The following is a 22,330-nucleotide window of genomic DNA, read 5'->3' as shown; positions in this document are numbered from 1 at the left end:
TCATATAAAAATAAAGGATCTTTCATATTTTGATATGATTCATTCCAAATACATTAAAACTAAGCAACTATTTACAACCTTAAAGGTTCTGATAGACATTCAGAACATTAATATAGCAGCAAACAACTATTTAAGATATAGTGGAGTGATGGCATCCTGAGAAGGAAATGAAATCACGCACCCTCTGTATGTCTTGTTTTTCGAATTTCTCTGTTCTTCATTGTGGTACATGGTCTGGCCTTATGTGCATTTGAATCACTGTATATGTGTACCGCCGGCTAGCTAATTACCGCTATTCTGTACTGAGCTCATACAGCGGCCACTGCTGAAAACGCTGGTTCCCCCCAAGGTTAACACCGTTACCCCTGCCAGCACAATTGCAGTTGTTAGCACTGTTTGTGGTATTAGCTTTACTAGCTGCTAGCTGGTGGTTCACCTACCTCCATGTTGAGAACATGTGCATGCAATCCTGACTTAGGGTGCTCTCAGACCCAGCTGTGGTCTGAATCAGGGACTAATTTTGTTACAAAGTTGCATAATTGCCTGGAGTTGGTTCATGCTCTCATGGCAGCATTTACAAGTACACCAGAAGAGAAAGCTGCTCTTGATTGGTCAGACAGGAAGTAAACCAAACATTGAAGAAGAGTACACTTGCAAGTTAAATGCGACACTTTCTAATGTCACAATGGAGGGACAGCTACGCAGGTTGATTTTAGTGCTGGTCATCGTGGACTATATTGTTGTTCATTGTTCATTTAAGTCAAACCATACAGTTTGAAAATGAGGTGCGGCTCCAACTGGAAAACAATGCTTAGGTCCATTGGATGTGCATATCAAGGCAGTACAGGAGGAGGCACACATTAATAATCCTCCAGGACTGTAACATACTCATGTTTAACCCAAACAATGTGTAATGTGACTGTAGTTGGTTCAGATCAATGTCGGAACACGTTCCCACCACAAACAAACTGCACTAGAGTTTGTCTGTACCCAGACTGAGACCACCTCTTCAAGAAGGTCTCATTGTTTTGGTGAGCACCTGAGTGTGATTGCTGTGTTGACACCTGGCCAAATGAATCGCATTAAGGGGGCAATCAAACGTGAGTTCGATTGAACCAAACCAAACAGGGCAGGTGTGAGAGCACCCTCAGACTCATAGATGTGCTCAAAATGTCACATATAGCTCCATAAATGTTAATGTATTGTGCTCCTCTGCTCTGTATTTTGATATAATTATATTGTTCCTGTCTACTGTGTGTGAAGGTTGCCTGAGGTAGATTTGTGATTTAAAGGAGGAACGTTGACTTTCAGTGAAAAGGAGCCTTTTAAAGTCCAGATCTCCATCCACAGGTGACTTTCTTTGTCCTCTATTGACGTGTTGCCAGATAAGCTGGCTGAGGACCTCCTGCTCTGCCACACACAAAGAAGAAACAAGAATGAAAGTGAGCACTTAGTAAAATTCCCTCAACAGGCACATCCACGGCTCCTCTGGGTTTAATCTGCATAGCTCTACATCAATGGGTAATTTGGGCCTTTTAATTGCTCTGATAATGGGTCCAGCAAAGAGCACCAGATCGACCTGCACTCAGATGCCTGTAAAGGCCACTGACGCGGTTAAGTGCATGACATATGTCTTGAGTATCCCCCAGGTGGTACTACGGCTTTAGAATGAAAAGACGCATAAATGCAACAGATTGTTGATCCTGGATGTCCAGTGCTGGTGTCAGCACATCCTACCAGACAACTTAGTTGGGGCTGGCACAACAGTGTGAAACAGGGAGGGAGGAGGGGGACACTCACTTAGGGCTGGCGGGGGGTAACAGATGCAGATGAAACAGCCTTGGAGAGGAAAGCAGCAGTCAGCCTTCATAAAGCTGATGGAGTGGAGGGCCAAATGGAGAGGAACTAGTAGAGACTGGGCAGAATAAAAGTGCATGAGGCAGCAAGCACCACTGAGGGGAGTTCATACAAGGACGGCAATCATCAGTGGGGTTTTTTTCATCAGATTTTCTATTATGTTTATGAGACTGCTGAATTACACAGCAACATGAAATTACATAAAGAGCAACAACACAAGTTCTAAATCCCAAACGGGGATGTAACAATGGTTTTAGGAACATTGTGTTCATCAGACCCCAATTGCTCTTTTTTTTTTTTTTTAACTTATGTTATTTATTTGGTTAACTGTTTCACCCGTTCAGAACCCAATCATGTTCCAATTACAAAAAAGTATTGTAAAGGTGGATTTCGACACTAAATGCACTCATACATCATTAGCAAAATTATTATTTTTTGATTAGGAAACTTAATTATGTGTGTTTTTTATTCTTTTTCCATCTAATCCAGTAGAGGAAGACTCTTAATGCAGAAGTCACCAAATAGGAAAAATGACAATAAATTGTCTTAACAGAGGCATGAGGCATTGTTTAAATACATGTATGCTGATTTGCATTCATTTCCACAACAAAGAACCTAACCCTGGATGAAGCCAGGTTCAATATAATTGTTTCATTTTGTTGACATGATAGCCAAAGGCTTTTACTGTGGGGATTGTGGATATCTCTTTTTGTCACTCCATAAATCAGAAAAAAAAAAGAAAAAAAAAAATTGGCATGTTTTAGGAATAAAATGCTCTATAAATCAGGCTATGAATGATGTATGAACAAACCCCTTAGTAATAACCTTGACAATAGAGAGGAATAACAGCAGAAAGGTTGGTGTATGTAAATATCACCATAGAAATCCCCTCAACTGATTACTAACATTAAGACGATTATTTTTTTGTTTACGGGTTTTGCAATAGTTCATGTTTAAATATGCCAATGAGGCATTATCTCATTAACTAAGCCCTTTTTGCATACATTTCCACAACAGAAATCTAACTAAAACTAAACTAAAATACCCCAACTGACTTGTGCATGCGTGACAAAAGTCATATATTACTGTCTTTATTAAATTCCAAAACTCATGTCATGAACAGGATACTAAGTTTGCATATCTTGTGTAACAGTGTCTTCTAATACATTGCATTTTTTCCTAAACACTTAACTCTCATTAAATGACAAACAAAAGTTCACTTTAAAACAGAATTGTTCCTGGAGTTTTTCCTATGACAGTGTAATAAGTGATACACAGTGGAGCGGGTGTCATTAAACTTCCTAAATGCTTATATTAAACAGCATAACAATTAACTGAGGCAACAAGCAGAAGCATGAAGCAAAGCTCGACTCAGCTAATGGAAATATTCTAGAACTACCCCTCATTGTGCTCTTTGGATTCAGTAATGCAATAACTTATTGAGAATGAAAGTTCAACAAAGGACACAAAAATAATTACAACAGTGGTTTGGTTTTCATCACAGAAATATCAAGACTCAACATTCGTTAGTGATTCACAGACATGGCAACGTATCATGAGCTGGGGTCTTCAGCCTGTAGCAGCGGCACCTCGTCATTCAGGTACAAACACAAATCAAAACAAATTGTGATGTCAGAGGCACAATACCTAAGGCTCATCCTCACCAACAGAATACATGGAAACATAAAAAACACTTCACAACACAAGTTCAGGATGTAACCACAAAACAAGGCACAATGTTAAAATGTAACAAGTTAACAATCACTCAGTAGTTTGGATGGGAAGAGAACTTAATTACAGTAACTGGCATTAACCAGTAACCACAAAGGTGGAGATGTGAACTAAATTTAAAGGCCCAGTGTGTAGGATTTAGGGGCATCTATTGGCAGAAATGGTAAATAATATTCATAACTATGTTTTTATTAGTTTATAATCACCTGAAAATGAGAATAGTTGTGTTCCTGATACCTTAGACTGAGTCATTTATGTCCACATACAGAGCAGGTCTTCTTTAATGGAGTCCGCCATGTTGTTCTACAGTAGCCTAGATTGGAAAAACCAAATACTGACACTAGACAGGGCGGTTCAGTTTTCACATTTGCCTCCATAGTTATCCTACATGCTTGGCACACAGAAGAAGTTCTGGTTCTGCAACCTCACCGCTTGATGCCACTAGATCAGGGGTAGGCAACCTGTGGCTCCGGAGCCACATGTGGCTCTTTAGCCCCTGTCCAGTGGCTCCTGGAGCCTTTGAGAAAAGAAGTCAATGGAAATTCATTCTATGAATCCAAATGTTGCTGAACCTCGATAGCAGTGGCTGGTTAGCTATGGATGCCAAATCCAAAAAAGTAAATTGAATAAAATAGAAAATGCAGTAGTACGTGGACAGATTTGTTTGCTCTCACTGCTAGCTCTGCAAAATTTAAGTACCAGATAATTATTAATAGTGCCCTGTAGTGTCCACCTTGTGGTAAAACATATTAACAAATGCTTATTTAGACCATAAGCATATGCTAATTTAGACTTAATAGGCTATTTACCTTGATTATAAGGCTCAAACATGTTTTGCAGCTCCACACAGATTTTTTAAAATTATTTTTGGTCAAAAATGGCTCTTTTAATGGCAAAGGTTGCAGACCCCTGCACTAGATCCTACACACCTGACCTTTAATTCTCAGCTTCAACAATTTAGCTAAAATGTAAGCACTGGCTGTAAATCTCTGAAGTCTAAACAACATTTCAGAAGATCCTATTTCAAAAAATCCTGAAAGAAAAAACCCAGGCTGCTGAGAATCATTCCTATTACCATGTTATTGCATAGCCAGAAGTCTCGCTGCTTCCTGTCCCTTGAGGATACAGAGGTTCTCTCTATGATAAACAATGTAGAGGCAGCTACAGTGACAGGTAATCATGAGGGATCAGTGACAGACAGTAGCATATTAGAAGGTATTCACGGACAGAGTGTGATTATCTAAGAAGATATTTCAAAAGTAACAAAAAGGTGTGCAAATGTCCTGAACCTGACTGACACTTTGGTTCAGAGGCACTCAAAGTGCAAGAAGGACACGATGCTCTCATAACCATTGCCAAAAAAAAAAAAAAAAAAATCCTCCATGTTCTTCAACATGCTTTGTCAGAAAAGTGCATGACAGTCTCCAGTGCTCAGACATTGAGTTCAAAACAGCTGCTTCAGTCCTCACTAGAGTCCTCTGAGTTGTCCATGTCCACGTCTTCCCATGAGGCCTTGGTACGCTGCTCCCAGCCCCTGGCCTGGTTGATCACAGCAGGTGGCATGAGCACCACGCAGGCTGCCAGCCCAGAGACTCGCTCCTTAAACTCCGTCTCATTCTCCCACTCGTCTGTGTCGGTGTTGTACACGTGAACGTATTTCATCCTGTTGCCTTTGTCATGAGAGCGTCCTCCCAGCACATAGATGCGACTGTCCAGCACGGCTATGCCGGGTTCTCCATGTCCTGCAGGGAGGGGGGTCAGTAAAGACCAAGAGTTGGCTTCAGGGTCAAAGCATGCCACCTAAGGACAAAAAAAAGGAGAATTACTGCCCTGCAATTGTGTGCATTCACGCACCAGTCAATTTTCTCTTACAGTTTACATGTGTGTCTGTGAAAACATGGATGCTTCACTCACAGAAGATCTACACAATCAGCACAGTTTGAAGGTGGGCACCCACGATAAGAGTCACCCATTCAGTGTCTGACCTAATGTTTCTTTATTATAATTTTATCCTGTTTGACATTTGTGTGAAGTTTTGTTATAATTAGCAAATGAATTCTTGAGTTGTGGCCAAAAACATTTTGTAAGGACACGGTGACCGGAGATACTTCGTTCACAAGGATGGGATGGATGGACAGACAAACCCAAAAAACATAATGACTCTGGCCGGGGCTAATGCTGGCACAGAAGCATAAAAAAGGGAAAAAAAAAATGACTCTAAAATGTTGCCCAAACCTGTTAGTGTGTCAAAAAGCACAGCTCTGGCTCCTACCTAATTCAATTAGTTAACTGCTAGCTTTTTAGCTCACAAAGGCCTTCATCAGAAGGTGAAATAAGAATGGACTCAAAAGATGATTGACTATTTTTTTAATTCAAATTTGAAAGATTTAACAGAGCTATAGTTTTGTATTTTTCACTAGTTTTTATTCTTATTTGGATTTTAATTATGATTTCAATTTAGTTACGTTTCAGTTAGTAGTTTTTTGTTAATTTCAGTATTACTTTTAGTTTTCTTTTTTTATAATAAAGTGGCTGGGGTTGTCGGGGGCAAGATAAAGGAAATGAAGGATATGTATTACAATACGAACACTGCACTCTTTGAAGCCAGTTGACTCACAGTCATGTAGACATCCCGTCTCTATAAACGTATGCACCAAAGCCTCCTCATGCTTGTGTTGACAAATTTGACCAAATTGACAAAGACCTAAACTAAAGACATTTGCTGTATATTTTTATTTTAGTGAGTTTTGTGAGTAAACAATATTGTTTCAGTAAGTTTTTGTTTTATTCTACAGTCTAGTTTTTAATCTTCATTTCAGTTAACTAAAATGCTTTTTTTCTACACCTAGTTTTAGTTTGTTGTTATGTTTTAGTGAACTATAATAACCTTGAGACTGGGAGGAGTGAGGGAAGATCAGGAAATCGAGGGCGTGAGACATTAAAAAAAAACTTTTTGCATGCACTACAAATAGAAAACAGAAAAAAAACAAGAATGTCATAATGCAAGAACATCTCTGTGTGAAATGTGAGGAAAAAGAACACAGAGGGCTGAGACAGACTGCGAGACTTAGCACTGCTGTCACAATAAACACCACTGATGACGTGTGACACAGTACCTTCAGGACATCACGTCGATATCTATGCTCATCATTGCTTCCACCAATAACATAAATGCGTCTGTTGACAGCAGTCATGCCGTGCCACGCCCGCTCCACCGGCCCTTCAGCACATGCTGTCCAATGATTGGCCACAGGGTCAAAACTGTAGGTCTCTCTGAGGTACGCCACCCCTCTACGGCCGCATGTTATATACATTTTCCCATCTAACACTGCTCCTGCGTGGGCGTACACCTAGAAGGAAGGTTAAACTAGCATTAAAGGAAGTTCAAGGAGAGGAGGATACCTAGCACATAACAGGAAAGCCCCATTACCAATACACAGGCGGGTATGTAGCACCATCATGTGGATGGCAGCAGTATTACATGCATTGGTTTCATCTTCTCTATTCTCATACCTCTCTCTTTAGGGGTGATACAAACTCCCACACGTTGGTGTGTGGGTCATAGCGCTCCACTGTGTCCAGCTCATTGCTGTAGTCCCGTCCTCCAACAGCATAAATATGGCCGCCCAACACACAAACACAGTGGTCGGCATGCTGCTGCTGCAGAGGCTGGATAGCGCACCAGCTGTTGTGGCGAGGGTCGTATCTGGGGAAAAACCAACAAGTATTAAAACAGTGAAGGAAAAATATGACTTTTAAAATTAAACTAACAAGAGTATGAGCACACCCATTGGACTCTACAGATCGAGTGAAAATAGATTAAATATATATATCGAGCTAAATACCTCACAAAAACTGGTTCTAGCTCCTTCTATGTCAGGTTATGGCGCTTCTCTGTTTTTATATCAGTCTAACTGCATTTCTCTGGACTTTGAACAGTTTGTCAGACAAAGCAAGCAGTCTGAGAACACACTGACATTTGAAATGATTGTTTAACATTCTATAGAGCACGATCAACAAATCATGTGGCTTATATATTAGCCAATATTAGCTTATTGCAAATACACCTTTATCTGCAAATATGTCACCCCGTCGATGATAGGTAACAAGTGACTGCAGCACAGAAATGCCAAAGATATGTTTGCCGTAGTTAAACAGTGATGCCACTTAATAGTTTATGCCCCAGGAACTGTTAAAACACTCTGCTCACTACATACTTTCCTTAGAGAAACTAAACTTAAAATGTTTGTTATTTGTAAAAAAAAAAAAAAAAGCAGCAAAAACGATCACCACAGTTTGAAGGTGGGTACCCAAAATTAGAGTCACCCATTCAATGTCTAACTAAATGTCTCCCCTTCTGTTCCTGAGTTATGATGTTGAATAACTGCCAGAAAACTGTGCTTGCATTACTTAAATCACAGTGACCTTGACCTTTGCGCACCAGACCTAATCATTTCATTGACCTTTGACCTTTTGGATATAAAAAGCCACACAGACATTTGTGTGAAATTTTGTCACAATTAGTGAATGAATTCTAAAGTTATGGCCAAAAACATGTTTTACAAAGTCACAGTGACCTTGACCTTTGTGCACCAGACCTAATCATTTCAATCTTGAGTCCAAGTGGAGGTTTGTGCCAAATTTAAGGGAATTCCCTCAGGGTCTTCTTAAGATACCACGTCCATGAGAATGAGATGACCAAGCAGCCCGAAAGCAAAGTGCTCCATCCAAGGCTGGTGCAGTGGCAGAAAATAGCTGCTGATTAATCAATCAACTGATCAATTTTTTGAATCATCATTTCAGCTCTAATAAAGATTAACAATAAATTGAGAGAAAGAATCAACAGATTAATCAATAAAGAAAATGAGTGCAAGGTGCAGTCTTAAATAGAACACAATTTAAATCCACCAGCAGCTCAGATCTACACTCTTTTAAACTAAATAAATGGGATGGGCTCTCACCTCCAGCAGCGGGTCTCTGCACGAAACCCACTGGTGTTCTTGTCTCCTCCAATTAGATAAACAAAATTGTTGAGCACAGCAATGCCCTGGTTGGACATTCGGGGAGCGTGAGCTGCAGTGAGTGTCCTCCACTCCCCCCAGCTCGGATGGAACACCTGAAACAAATGCTCGTTGTCTGTGAGGGAGCTGGAGGTGAACATACCCCCAAAGCCCAATATGCAGTGGAGGGTTGAACGTGGCTGGGTGAGAGGGCTCTGCAGGACAGGCTGCCAGATCTCCTGCTCATGGTACCGCAGGGCAGCAGACACAGAATCCTTCAGTGGACACTGGTTCAGTCTGCCAAACAGCCTCTGCAACATGTGTTTCTCAATCAGGCAGAAACGGACAGCATCAAGCATCTTGAGATTGTCCTTTGGGTCAAAAAGATTAAAAAATTAGGTGATTGCCAGTTCAGGCTTATAGAGCTTCAACAAAGTTGGTTAAAACTACGGCACAGTAAAACTAAGCAGGTATATATATAATGTGGAGATGAAAAGATGAGTACAAAATGCCAACACACCTTGGGACTGACCTGCAAGTAGACCTGGTCAGTTTCCACCTGCACAGGACTGTAGTGGTAGTGAAGAGCCGCCTCATACGCCTCATTCTCACTGTTCACCTGAAGTTCGTCACTGTTCAGTGCTCTGAAGACTACATCTTGGGGGAGCTGTCGGTACACGTCGGTGCGAGACAAAGTCTGGATGTTCCTGAGGATGTAGGAGTGGATCCTGGCATTAAGCTGTTGCAGTCCGTACAGATCAGCTAGATTATGGACCTCTAAAACGTTGCTCTCGTCCAGCCAGGAGAAAAGGAAATCACAGCAAAAGCCGATGACAATCTCAAGCTTTAAAACACAAAAAGTACACAGATTAGATGAGGACAACATTTCAAAGAACAATGTGATCTGGCAAAAGAACAACAAAGAGCTCACCTGAACTAGCGTGGCAGCTATCAGGACTTCCTGCACACACTCCAGGTCTAACTCGATCTCTGAAGTGTAGATGTAGTCAAGTATTTTCTTCATGGCCATGTAGGATACTCCATGAATTGGGATCTCCTTTTGCTGTGTCTCCCGAAGGCCCCCAGCAAACATTCCCCTAGTGAAGAACAGTGACATATTATTATGGCTTATGGTGGGTAATCTGGTGGCCTGGTTGCATTTCACGTGGCCACAATCATCCCAATTTCAATGCTGCCTGGTACTTTTGCTGCATGATATTCACCTGATATCGTATTGTTTTCTCTGTCATTTTCAACTATGAACTGTCTGATTAAGATGAAATACCAAAAAACAAGGTTTCTGTTTAGCCGAGAAATACCCTGAAAAACCAGGAAAGCAATTCTAATAGTCCTGATGCTGAGATTTCTGTAACTATCAGAAAACCTTTTTAAGCCTTCAACCCACGGATGGATTACTGAACGGACCTACTGAGCATTGGCCCAGGGGACCAAAGTTTCAGGGGGGGGCCCCTGGCCTTAACCTGCAAAATGTCACTCAAATTAACACGTACCAACCAGGAAAAGACCCAAAATGACCACAGAGAGACACGACATAGACCACAAAGATATGCATAGGAACTGCAGAGAGACGCGAAATAATCACAAATGACACAAAATGACTGCAGAGCGACACAAAAGCCCCCCAAAAATACACAAAATTACCTTAAAGAAACACAAAATTACCTCAATGAGACACAAAATTAGTTGAAAGAGACCCAAACGACTAAAAAAAGACACAAAACAACCAAAAGGAGACACAAAAACCTAAAAAGATGCTTAACAATTATAAAGAGATGCAAACCCGTAACAAAGTCTATGTGTCTCGCTCTTATGTAGGAAAGGTGGTGGGCTCCATTGTTTCATATTCTACCCAGGAATCAACTAAATCTTCATTGAATGTACAGCTCCTCAGTGTTTTTTACTTTTCAACTGCTGGTACAAAGAACACCTGATACAGTAAAGCATCTCTTTAAAGGGACATTAGAGCCTTATCTTTGCCTACTTTTAGCATTATAATGGGATTAAAGGGCTACCTACCAACAGTAGGGCTCTGGTTTATTGGAGCAATGAATACCACAGAGAAGTATTTTCCTCTCCCTGTGCACAGTAAGCTACACACCAATACAAAGTACAATACTTGACTTCACATTCAATACACTTATCTGTATCACTCCCTTATGTCATATATACACTGCTGGCTGACTGGACATTAGTGATTGTGTCTGTGACCTACTCAGTGTTGTCCTTGAAAGCTGCAGGTTAATATATTTAGGTCATGATTGACGCAGACAAGTAAACATAAATAAAGTACAAGTAAACAGAAACTACTAAGTAAACTTAAAATGTGCACACCACTGCTGATCAGATGACAACACAGATATGCTGCAGGGGATGGAGAAAGAGGAGAAACTTTGTTTAAACTGGACTCTGTACCAAGCCTTGACTGCTGACACCTGCACTTGTTGATTACAATGTGCTGTTGTTTATGTAACTAGACAGGAATAAATAAAGCAAATGGGCTTGCAGTCACAGTCAATGGTCTGCATGTCAGTGCTGCCTGTACACAGAGTGCTACTCTATGTGCTTCTTTGTTTTTAAATTGATTGGTATTTGCATGGGTGGAAACACAAGTGCATGGGGTGCATCTTGCTGATGCAGCTACACAAATAAATAAAAATAGAACTGAATTGAGAAAACTGAAGTAAAGCAACAATGAGACTTGCTGTGAGTTTTACCTAAAATAATCGCAAGAGGCTGCCAGAAGTATACGGTGGGCTTGGATGGGTCGACCCTCCACCAGCAGCACCACATCAAACAGAGTGCCACTTTGTCTGAGAGCCAGCAGGCCGTCCAGCAGGCTGCGGAAATGGGCTGAACTTTTGTAGGTCTGTCGGCCCAGGCGGCCTGATGAGCCAGCGCGTCCTCCCATTGGGCTCAGCTTTCCATCCTCAGCCATGGCAGGGTGCTGATGTTCAGGCTTCATCACTGTTATCTGTCCAGTACTAACACCATTCTAAGTTTTCTTCACATAGTTGTTATAAATTTAAGCCACAACTGCTGTCGGCATGTAGAGAAATACACACGGACACAAGGAACAGGCTGGGCAGCTAGCGGCTAAAGGGTAGTTGCTGGAAATGTCAGTGTAACATTAACGTCACAGATCTATAGCAAGTTACGCACAAGATTCACGCCAGTATCTAGCCTACAGTGCAATTAGAAAACGTGAAAGCATACAACTACATACATACGCCCTGCCGTCGCCCTGCAGCTAGCTGCCACTGCTGTCAGCTAACGTCAAGTTAGTTAAAACATACAGTAATCTAGCATGCTATCAGCAGGTTAGCCTGCTAGCTGATGTAACGCATTATAAAAACACCGAGCCAGACTCTTAAAGACACTGGAAAACTGAGGCAACACGACTGCACGAAAATATCTTCGTGTTCATCGAAAACAAACCGTTTTGCGTTTACACTTTGGTCACAGTGACATCAACTCCTGCGTGAAACGACTAGCACAGTCGCCTGATTTTTTGACAGATCAAAACAAGTCTGTTTACTTTTTGGTGTCGGACAGTGAGCTCGCACGCTATTGGTCGTTGCTGCCGTACTGTCCCGCCCAGTTTCCTAGAAAGAGCCAATCAGAGGCCACTGTCACTCTGCAGACAATAATATAGTTGTTTCAGTTTGTCCTTTAACATAATAGTGTTAGAGTGTGCAGAATTAGCCATTAGATTATGTTTAATCTCTAATTTAGTTCATGTTTTTAATACTGATAAAAAGAAGTATTTAGTTCAAGATAGGTTTAGATAGTGCGACTCTTTTTCTAAACACAAGAGGATGCTGTTTCCTGCTGAAATGTCTCTGAGGCCAGTTCCTCTGGGTCTCTGTGTCATACAAATACACCTGAAGCTGAAAGCAGTCCAAAGTACATTTGCTCTTTACTGTGCATAAGTAGTCAGTTTTGAGCCCACTTAAATAAGCTATTTGCATTTTCTGTGACTTTACACATCTACTCCACTACCACTCAGGGGTCAGTATGAACCGTTTTTGCGTCATTGCTTTTTTCAGTGGCTCCAGTTACCAGCTATTACAAAGATTGATGTACTACACAGCAGTAGTTAGGCTATAAGGACCGCCTGAACCCATGACCAGTTTATGTGACAACACGCTCTTGGGTACACACATGTAAAAGGCCCCACCACCTCTCCTCCGTAGGACAGAGACTGACAGACAAAGTAGTAGTAGACACAGTAGGCCTAGTAGTTGTAGTCATTTTGTGTCTTTGCATCTCTTCCTGGTTGGAATTTTGCAGATGAAGGCCGGGGGGGCCCTGGGGCTTTGTCAGGTAAGCCCATTCATACAATCGTGCCTGTACCAGTTACATTACAATAATATATAATAATTATTGCATAAATAATTAAAAGGTAATAGGTAATATTTATGTACTTCCTCTCTTAATATTAGACATTAACTTGTCTGTAATGGATTACAGTATGGTATTGCTTACTTTTTTCCTCCACTTACTGGCACAATTTACCTACTTTGAATCACAAAATTGCAGTGAAAGCAGTTCTATCAAAAGTTTATTTAAACAAGAAAAATATATCTTTGTCTGTAAATAATAAATTTAGGTGACAAACAAAAAAATCAAAATGGAAAGAATTTTGATTTGCCAAGTCTAAAGTAATTCTTATCATTCTTGCCAACTGTTTGTTGGATATAGCGTTTTTGCCCCTCCAATATTTGGTCTCCATCTGATCAAATGCTTTCCAGATTGATTTCCCAGGGTTTGATAATTGCATGAGCTGCCAAATAGATTTTCTAAGGCAGCCAGTCAAGATGTTCTTTTTTTTTTTTTTATAAAAAAATTGAGGCTTCCTTATTGCTTAGGTTTTACAGTCTCATTCATCTTCAGCCGAGGTTTCAATTTGCATATATCATTTCCTGACATGAAGAGTGGAGATTTTTCCACTCGCAAAAACACTGTAGGAATAATCAATCACTTGATTTATTTTCCAGTCTAATATACATTGCAGTGGAGTGCACATGGGGAAATGAAGGGGAGAGCTCCCCTGGCTTTTTGTCTTGGGTGCAGAAATGCCCTTTTCAAATAACAAAATCATTCTTTTTTCCCCTCACACACCTGTCATGTGGCTGAGGAAATGCCCTATCATGAAATCTGCAAGTAGCAGAGCCCATAGCCACTCCCCTAACAGTAAACATGCACACCGCTGACACAATGCATACTACTGTGACTCCACCAAAAATTATTTCTCCATTAGTCAGTCATCAGGAAAATAACAATTTTGATGATCAATTAACAGTTGAGTAATTTTTAAAGCAAAAATTCCAGACATGTCCTGTTTCCTCTTCTTTATCCATTTCTGGAAAAAAATAATTTGGACAAAATCAATTTAACAACATCACCTTTGGTTTTAGGATATTGTGTTGTGCATTTTCCACAAAATTCTGACATGTTCTAGACTGAACTGTTAATTGATTAATGGGAAAAAAAGTCAGTTGCACATTAACTGATATTGAAAATGACTTGGCTGCAGCCCTAGTCACAACCTTTTTCTTTAAAGGGCCAGTGTGTAAAATTGGTTGAAAACAGTGACATCAGTGGTCAAATTCTAGATTGCAGGGCTCACTCGCTCACCCCTCCTGTCGGGTAAATGACAGTGGCCTCGTAGGGACAAAAAGCCTTGCGCAGACACGAGTTTTTCAGGAGTAGGTCTATCTAGCGACAAGGTGAATGTTTATTTAGAAATCTAAACCATGTTACAATATTGTAATGAATCCCTCACGAGCAGGAGACCAGAGTAGCGTTCAGAAAAAAGGCCAGTTTATTTGAGCACTCCAAAAACTCTGGTAACACTCCAGGGGGTAAAAGACTCCGTCCCAAACTCTGACTCTTCTAGCGTAACACACACAGTTCATACACACATACCCCCTCCCCTCTCTGCTCCACCAATCTCCAGCCCGCACACTGACTGACAGCGTAGCTGGTAAACAGTGCTCAGCTGTTTATTTAGCCTAGCAATATCTCCGGACTATAGTAGCTGCAATGGACGACTTTGAACGCGATTTTGAAGAGTTTCTTGTAGCGGACACAGACCCAGAGCCATACCTGTTTGAGCCAGAGCATACAGATGAGGAACTTCGATGCTGAGCGGGGGAGAAGAGAGGCTGAATCCTCCGCTCCCATTTTGCTGCACAGAATGGGATTCGGTGCTACTGCTGCCATCGTTGGGGAGATATATCATCAGGAGGAAAAGCGCCGCAGAGAGTGCATCACAAGGAGTGAAGTTGCGTCTTCTTTTCCTCACAGATGATGGTTCGGGTTCATTCTCTCCTGTTGCGTGGTAAGTGTGGTCCATTTGCAAACTTTATAACTAAAAAAACTTTTCACTACTCTCTATCGACGAACTACTAACACTCTGCTGTTTCCTCCTCCTTCCTTCCTTCCTTCCGCTGTCTTCGTTGGTTTATTTATACACGCGAAACGCATTCTCTGGCTGGCGCAAGATGGCGACCTCTCTAAATATATATAAAAGCATAATTATAAGGCTACAAAAACCAAACAAATTTTATTTTATAGCAATTATACACTTACATAAACATATTAATGGGTAGAATATTCAGATTCAGATTCAGATTTGACAATAAACCATGCCAAATATTACACACTGGCCCTTTAATCTTTGCAAGTATCCACAGTGTCACAATGTCAACAGTGTTAACCCAGAAAAAAGTATTAGTCATCAGTCACAGACAATAAAGGTAATGCTGCAGGTCAAGGACTGATTATAGAACAGGCCTACCGAACACAGGCCCAAGGTCCCAAAGTGTCAGGGGGCCCCGTGGCCTTCATTCGCAAAATGACCACAAAACACAAAAACACAAAGAGATGAAAAGGAACTACAAAAAGACACAAAACAACAACAAAGAGACACAAAATGGCACAAAACGACCCTAAAAGAAAAGTACAAAAATGACCTCAAAGATATTTTGTGAATTGGGATTTTCTTTTGCTGCGTCCCCTGAAGGCCTCCAGCAAACATTCCCCTAGTGGAGAACAGTGATATATTCTAAAATGGCTTCTAAATGGCACAGTGACCCCCGATTCAATTCTGGCGGTATTATTGCTGCACTATATCCACCTGTCTTTCTCTTACTGGTTTTCCTGTCATTTTCTACTTTGGACTGAGTAATTAAGACAAATTACAAAAACAAAAGGCCAGCAGAAATCAGTCAGGAAAGCAATTCTAAGCTCCTGATGCTGAGATTTCTGTGCTCATCCAAAAACCTTTATATGCTTTCAATCCATAGATGGACTACTGAATGGATCTACCAGGCACAGAACCATGAGCCCAAAGTGTCAGGGGACCTCCTGGACTTCACTTGTAAAATGTCACTCAAATTACTACCCATTGGGATGAGACTCAAAATGACCACCAAGAGACCCAAAACAACCAAAAGGAGACACAAATCCCACAAAATATGCATAACAATTATAAAGAGATGCAAAACCACCACAAAGTCTGTGTATCTTGCTCCTATAAGAGGTGGTGGGGCCCATTGCACATCTGTGCCCAGCAGCCCATTGCCTCATAATCCGCCCATGCTGAAAGTGATACCACCTTTTCATTTGTCTTTTGTTCAACATGCTAACTGTGCCCATAAATATTACTGTTTTCCAGGAAGATATTTATCTTGACTTTTATAGTGAAAACTTGAAATTATTCTACAAAGGAATGCTTTTATTTTCTACAATAAAGTGTCAAACCTTCCAAGCAGTGAATATCACACACAGATGCACACTTCACTTTTTGATTGCTCCACATGAATTTAAAATATTGTTCCCACATTACTCACTGATTAGGATGACATAATCATAGGTACACTACAAGTGATAAAGTTTAGGATTGTGTTAGTGCTGATGTCAGTCAATGTCAAAGACTTCAAGCATGGATTTTGTTTGTGTTGGATCTCCTTGAAGGTCATGGAGAGCCTGGTTTTGCCATTATTGAAAGTAGAGCATTCCAGTAGATTAGCAATGGACCGTCTCCTCTCATCAGGAAAAGGCTGTGCAGAAGGCGAGCCACAGTCTGCAGGAAGACATGACAAAAGAATGAAAACAAAGTGGGTTGCATTTACAGAATTAACTGTCAGTCTATTCCGCAAACAGACTTTAAATAGGCATGTTGGCTACAGCAGTTACTAAGACATGAGAAAGTCCATAACCTTGAGCTTTTATGGGCATCTCTGTTAAACAAATCCTGCAATTGTTAAATTGTTTAACCTTCATGAAGGAGGCCATTTCACGGTGCCATTAGTGGTCATTTTATGATGAGCAGAGTTAAAGAGTAGTAAGGGCACATCAGGTTCTAATAAGAATAGTGCAGTGCAGCAGGTTGCTGGAAAAACACGAATGTCCTAGCCACGCTTCACAGCACGTCTCCCCTACGCCATATGATAGCAAACTGGCAGACCAGAGGACAATACAACTGATTAGTCTGGGACAACACAGCTCCAGTGGTGCCATTCATTCTGCCCGCACCCCACCTAAAATGGTTTCCATGCCAACTACCTGCCACTTTTAGTGTGGCACAGGAGATTAAAGAGGCAAAATATGGCACATAAAACTGTGCCATCATTGTTAAATGCAGACTTGAACTGAATCTAGACTGTGCTTGGCATATGCCAGCGGAAATCTTAATGGAGAGCCTTTACATATGGAATGTGTTCTTCAGTTCATTCGTAAGTTTTACTACAGAGTCAATAGTAAGGCAGACACTGTGAAGCGTGCATGTCAGAATTAAAAATGGGACAGTTCATAAAGGAATGGAGGCAGTGTGAAATGAACTGTGTCTACACACACTCTCTGCTCTGTGATTCATACATTGAATGGAGGGCTGTGAAGTGACTGAGGTGCAGCCCTGGCAGGTGCAATTTTGCCGGGGCTGCTCGGTGATTGTGAGGCGAGCAATCAATTTTCCTCTGCACCAAAATCCTGTAACACAACAACTTCCAGCACTGCTGTTTGATGAAGCCTGCCAACCGTCTTAGTACGGCAGCCACTGGGTGATACATAATTCTCCTGAAATGATAAACAGTGGGGGGTCATTTACGCTGCCACGGGATTTGGACAGCTGTGTCTCAGTATATTTCGTTGTGATTATGAATCATTTTGTGAAAAATCGCAATGGCATGCCACAGTGGGATTGTTTGGGGGGGAAAAGTAATTTTTTGTCTGTTTTCATTAAGGAATCCTGATAATTAAAATTACATGGGAAAATATTGACATTTATAGTTTGATCATAATGGCAACTCCCAAGTTAGCTACAGTGGTGTGTTATTTCATCCTTGAGTTATCTCTCTCCGAGGTCAGAGTCATTGGTCTTGGAACAGGCTGGGAGGCTTTTCTGCCACACTGGGGACTTAGAGAAAACAAACCAATGTTGCTGAAATATTTAAGCATCCCAACAGTATCTGCTGCACTACAGGATGCAAGCATTGTCAGTTCATATTAATATTAAGAAGAAAACATGGTAGGGGAGACGGGGGATGGTTGTAACATTTTTGAAATTTCTGTCTGTGTCTCAGAGCACTTTTAAGCCAGTGCATTAAAAATGTGGTACAAATTAATTCCATGTGTCGGCTATTAAATGGTGTAGCTGTTATCTCTGTAACACCAATAGAGAGTGCATGGTTTAGTCTCAAACACAAGGAGTGAAATGGTACACTTCAAATGTGACATTATGAATAAGGATAATGACAAAAACCTAAGATATTAAAAGGTTTTTATTTAACATTTAATCACTTTGTAACATACTTGGTGTGTGTGCATGTGTGTGTGACAATGCAACATTTTTCTCACATGTTGTTACAACTAAAATACATGGGAGTCAGTTATAGTGCGACACCTCTGCTGCAGGCTGCAGCAGAGCTCATCCATTAGAATCAATTGAAGCTGTTACACTGACCATGGAAGTCGCTCTTGCCTGTGCGGGCACCGTGCTGTTCAACGTTAATTTTTCTCTACACATGGCTCCACAGCCCTCAAGCAGGTAATATATGTAAATAGAAATAAAATCTTTTTAAAAATGATAAAAGAATGAATACCTCATTGTACCAGAGGCAAATAGCAGAGCAATCTTGTGTGTGTTTTTACATTTCACATTAAAATAAATCAGTCAAATCATTGTATCCTGATGATTAATTCAGTACCTGTTGATTTAGCCTAGGTTTCTAAGCCCTCCATAACCAGCTGCATTATCACTCAGCAAAACTCAATACACACACAGTGAAGCAGGCGGCAACCATACACTGCAAAGAGTCTTTGTATCAGGTAAAAATCCCTGTCCTGCTTCACCTACGTGACATGTCGCATCCATGCCTCATGTATTTTGGCTGTAACCCAGACCCTTGCATCTATAAACTAGCTAACCTTACAGCCAACAGCTAAAACATTACCATGAACAGCTTGTGTGAAAGAAACTGAAAGTGTTACAACTACCCCGTGTTACAATCATCCCCTGTCTCCCCTAAAATCCCCCAATTTCAACAAGTTTCGTCCAGTCGTTCCACATGCTTGTCCATCGCTGTAGATTTAAAGACTGTAAAAGGATGGACAAGAACTACATGGCGTCTTAGAGGAAGACAGAGGGTGGATTATCACTTCTTTTTCTCTCATGACCCCCACATGGCAGGGAACTGGCATTTCCCAGTGGAAAATATTACACAAGACAGCAAGTAGAGGCTTGATAGCATGGCTGGGCAGTGCTTTGACAGCTGCTCTCTGAGGAAAGGCTTGGTCCACTTCATGTTCAGTTTGCGCACACTGCCAATATAATATCGTAGGCGATGGAAAAAAGCTTTACATCTCTGGTCTTGTACTGAAATGGAATGATTAATTTACATTATGCTCATCACAGCCTGATCAGTGTGGATGTTCTGTGAGATTTCAGACTGGCATCCTCTCCAACACTTGCAAGGATGCCAAGTATAATGGGAATTATGGTGGTTCAAATTTTAATTGGGATAAAGCTATGATGTGGCCAAGAACCTGAGTGGGTGGCTGGTCATGTCTGCCATGTGTCAGTGGATCTGGACTCATATTGAACAAGGCTTGTGGGGATCAATACCAACTTGCTGTCCCCTCTCTATCGCAGAGCTGCTCTATCACGTTATGCTGCCTCTGAATTCAGTTTTCACCTCTTGCTATTGGGATGAGGGCTATTCTGGGGTGTGACATCCACCGTCTCATTCGCTGTGACAATGTTAGTGTAAATTCTGAATCATATGTCGACCCAGAGGAACACTGAGGGAAAAGCGAGGCGGCAAAAAGAATTGTCTGTGCTGCACACAGATGTGGCTGGCGCTGAGCAGAATACTTATGTGGCTTTAGAAAGCAAGAAGGACATGTGGAACATTTATATGAATTAAAGGGGGAGGGTCAGCAGGTCTAATGCACACTGGATTGATTCTACCTTTCGGTCTGCTAATGCGATTGTGTTTTAATAAACTCCAATATCAGGCTCCTCTCCAGTCCTTTTCTCTCTCTTCTCTGTCTCTCTCTCTATATATATTGGTCTTTTCGCTTTCCCTCCCTTTAAATCAGTTTATTCCACAATACTGGATGCAATTCTTGAAGTAGCAAATACCAAAACTGAAATCAGTTTATTTTTAGCTGGGCTTCATTTCATACTTGGCAGACTTTATGGGCAAAAACTGGAGCACTAAGTTTCCATTTTGTCTTGGAAACATATTAGGATGCCTGTATTGTAAATATGAAGCTAGCAGGTGGTTGACTTAAAGAGAGAGTTCACTCCTATATCAAAAATACATATTTTTCCTCATACCTGTGGTGCTACCTATCAGTTTAGATTATTTCGGTTTGAGTTGCTGAGTGTTGGAGATATCGGCTGTAGATTATAGATTGCATTGGCATTCGGCATTCCGTTTGTGGTGCTAAAAGAGCTAAAAAATACTTTTTAAAAACACAACAGTAAAGTCTCTTTCCAGAAATCATAACGCAATTATTCAAGATAATCCACAGACCTTGTTGAGAGCAGTTTCATTTGGGGACTATTTTCTTTCTACTGAACTACAACCACCAATAGTATCACCACACAGCTGGAAGCGTACTCATGGATGAGAGGCTCATGCTCATGACAGCGTGAGATGTAAACATGAATGGCATCCTCCTCCGTTGAGCTGTGACAGCTCAGAGGTGCTAGGTGAGCTTGCAGTAGATGTAGTAGATTTACTGAGCAGCATTGGCATTCATTTGGAGTGGTGTTCACCACCTGTCGAATGTAAGTCTTATATTAAAGGTATAGCGTTAGGATTTAGTGGTGAAGTTACAGGTTGCAACCTACTGAAACTTCTCCTGTGTGCCACCTGTGTAGGAGAACTACGAGACAATGCAAATGGCCCTCTCTAGAGCCAAAGTTTGGTTTGTTCATTCTGGGTTATGGTAGAAACATCATGGCAGATTCCATGGAGGAGGACTTGCACCTAGATATAACTTATTTTAACGTAGGCTAACGCGATTCTCATTTTCAGGTGATTAGAAATGAATGAAAACAGAGTGGTTTTTAACACATTTTGTCATAAGTGTGCGGTGAGTTTTGGGTACAAACCACAGCACATTCAACAATCTGAGACATTTCATATTTTACGGTGCATAAATGGTGTATTTCTTTAATAATCATCAGCATGTGCTGCTCCCAAAAGTCACGTTTAACTGGAGGAGCATCAGGGTGAGCTTCTTTGTCAGATAAAATCTGTGCAACTGATGGGGGTTGTTTGTCATCCATGAGTACCTGAGGCACTGTGGCATTTGTTCTTGGCTGGGGTTACTTAAAGCCTTGGGGGATTTATAGGACCGTGTTGCGGTGACGGTGTCAAGGATCACTTCAACTTGGTTCATTTAAGGGGCTGTAATACTGCGGGGGAGGTTGTCCTTCGCTCAATGAGTAGCTCCCTGTGCTCAGGGCGTATGGATTTAGGGTTGCGGAGAGAGGAGGCGAAGGAAAAAAATCAAGTGATATGATCAATATGGTTTCTGTGTTTCGTTGTTTGATTTTGAATGATGTATTAGACCTCAGATATGTTCCGATTTTGTAGTGTTAGCTTTTTACACCATGCAAATACTGGAATACAGTTGCTGCTTACATGTAGAGTGTGATCGGATCAGAGGTTTAATTAAACCGAGTGATTCAGTTTCACACGTATTTTAATTTCTCTTTCCTGTTTTGTATTCTGTCTTTCTTTTTCATACACCGGGTGTATAATGTGTGTAGCTTTTGATTAATTAGTGCATCAGTTCTGTTGACCCTGCTAGATTCTGCACATGTTTGCATAAGGATCCTTATCGCATGCCTGACATATGGGTATATTTATACAATCTAATATATGGCTGGCAATATAAAGTGTTGGCACAGAATAACATTTCCAGGGCATCAGGGTTTGGGTTAGACTGTAAATCTTTCCATTTTCATCTCTATTACGCTATAGGTAAGTTATAAATAAGAGCAGACAGTAATCCCTGACAGATCTTAACCTAATTTTACAATAACAAGTGAAATTTGCATACAAATTTGGTAGCCTGTATTAGAATTTACAATACTGTCACTTTGAATATGTCCTGTGTATCACAGAATTAACTATATATACTGTATATCTATAATCCATGACATGATCTAGAATATATTTCACCTTACTGCTCACTGT

The 22,330-nt window shown here is 40.9% G+C and overlaps 1 protein-coding gene across 2 annotated transcripts; it reads right to left on the bottom strand.

Annotated features, from left to right (window-relative positions):
- Positions 1-2,932: 2,932 nt before the first annotated feature.
- Positions 2,933-12,161, bottom strand: klhl22 (kelch-like family member 22). 2 transcript variants are annotated; one of them, XM_033618472.2, is made up of 7 exons: positions 11,324-12,161; positions 9,520-9,685; positions 9,109-9,432; positions 8,550-8,959; positions 7,102-7,294; positions 6,705-6,938; positions 2,933-5,388 (listed from the first exon to the last, which is right to left on the bottom strand). In XM_033618472.2, exons 1-7 carry the CDS (start codon positions 11,569-11,571, stop codon positions 5,047-5,049), a joined length of 1,917 nt encoding a protein of 638 aa, XP_033474363.1. In that variant the 5' UTR covers positions 11,572-12,161; the 3' UTR covers positions 2,933-5,046. The 2 variants fall into 2 exon arrangements, with proteins under 2 accessions (XP_033474363.1, XP_033474364.1); XM_033618473.2 differs by having other exon boundaries at positions 9,121-9,432.
- Between the last annotated feature and the right edge of the window lie 10,169 nt (positions 12,162-22,330).

The sequence above is a fragment of the Epinephelus lanceolatus genome, chromosome 9 (assembly GCF_041903045.1).
Source record: "Epinephelus lanceolatus isolate andai-2023 chromosome 9, ASM4190304v1, whole genome shotgun sequence".
NCBI classification, from domain to species: Eukaryota; Metazoa; Chordata; class Actinopteri; order Perciformes; family Serranidae; genus Epinephelus; species Epinephelus lanceolatus.
This window is presented reverse-complemented; position numbering and strand designations above follow the sequence as displayed.

Excerpts from the sequence above, each read along its gene's own strand:
- klhl22 (XM_033618472.2), bottom strand. The coding sequence starts at position 11,571 with ATGAAGCCTGAACATCAGCACCCTGCCATGGCTGAGGATGGAAAGCTG. Across the intron at positions 9,686-11,323 it reads GCCTCTTGCGATTATTTTAG|GGGAATGTTTGCTGGGGGCC; the intron begins GTAAAACTCACA and ends GTTCTTCACTAG. Across the intron at positions 8,960-9,108 it reads ACTTGCAGGTCAGTCCCAAG|GACAATCTCAAGATGCTTGA; the intron begins GTGTGTTGGCAT and ends TTTGACCCAAAG.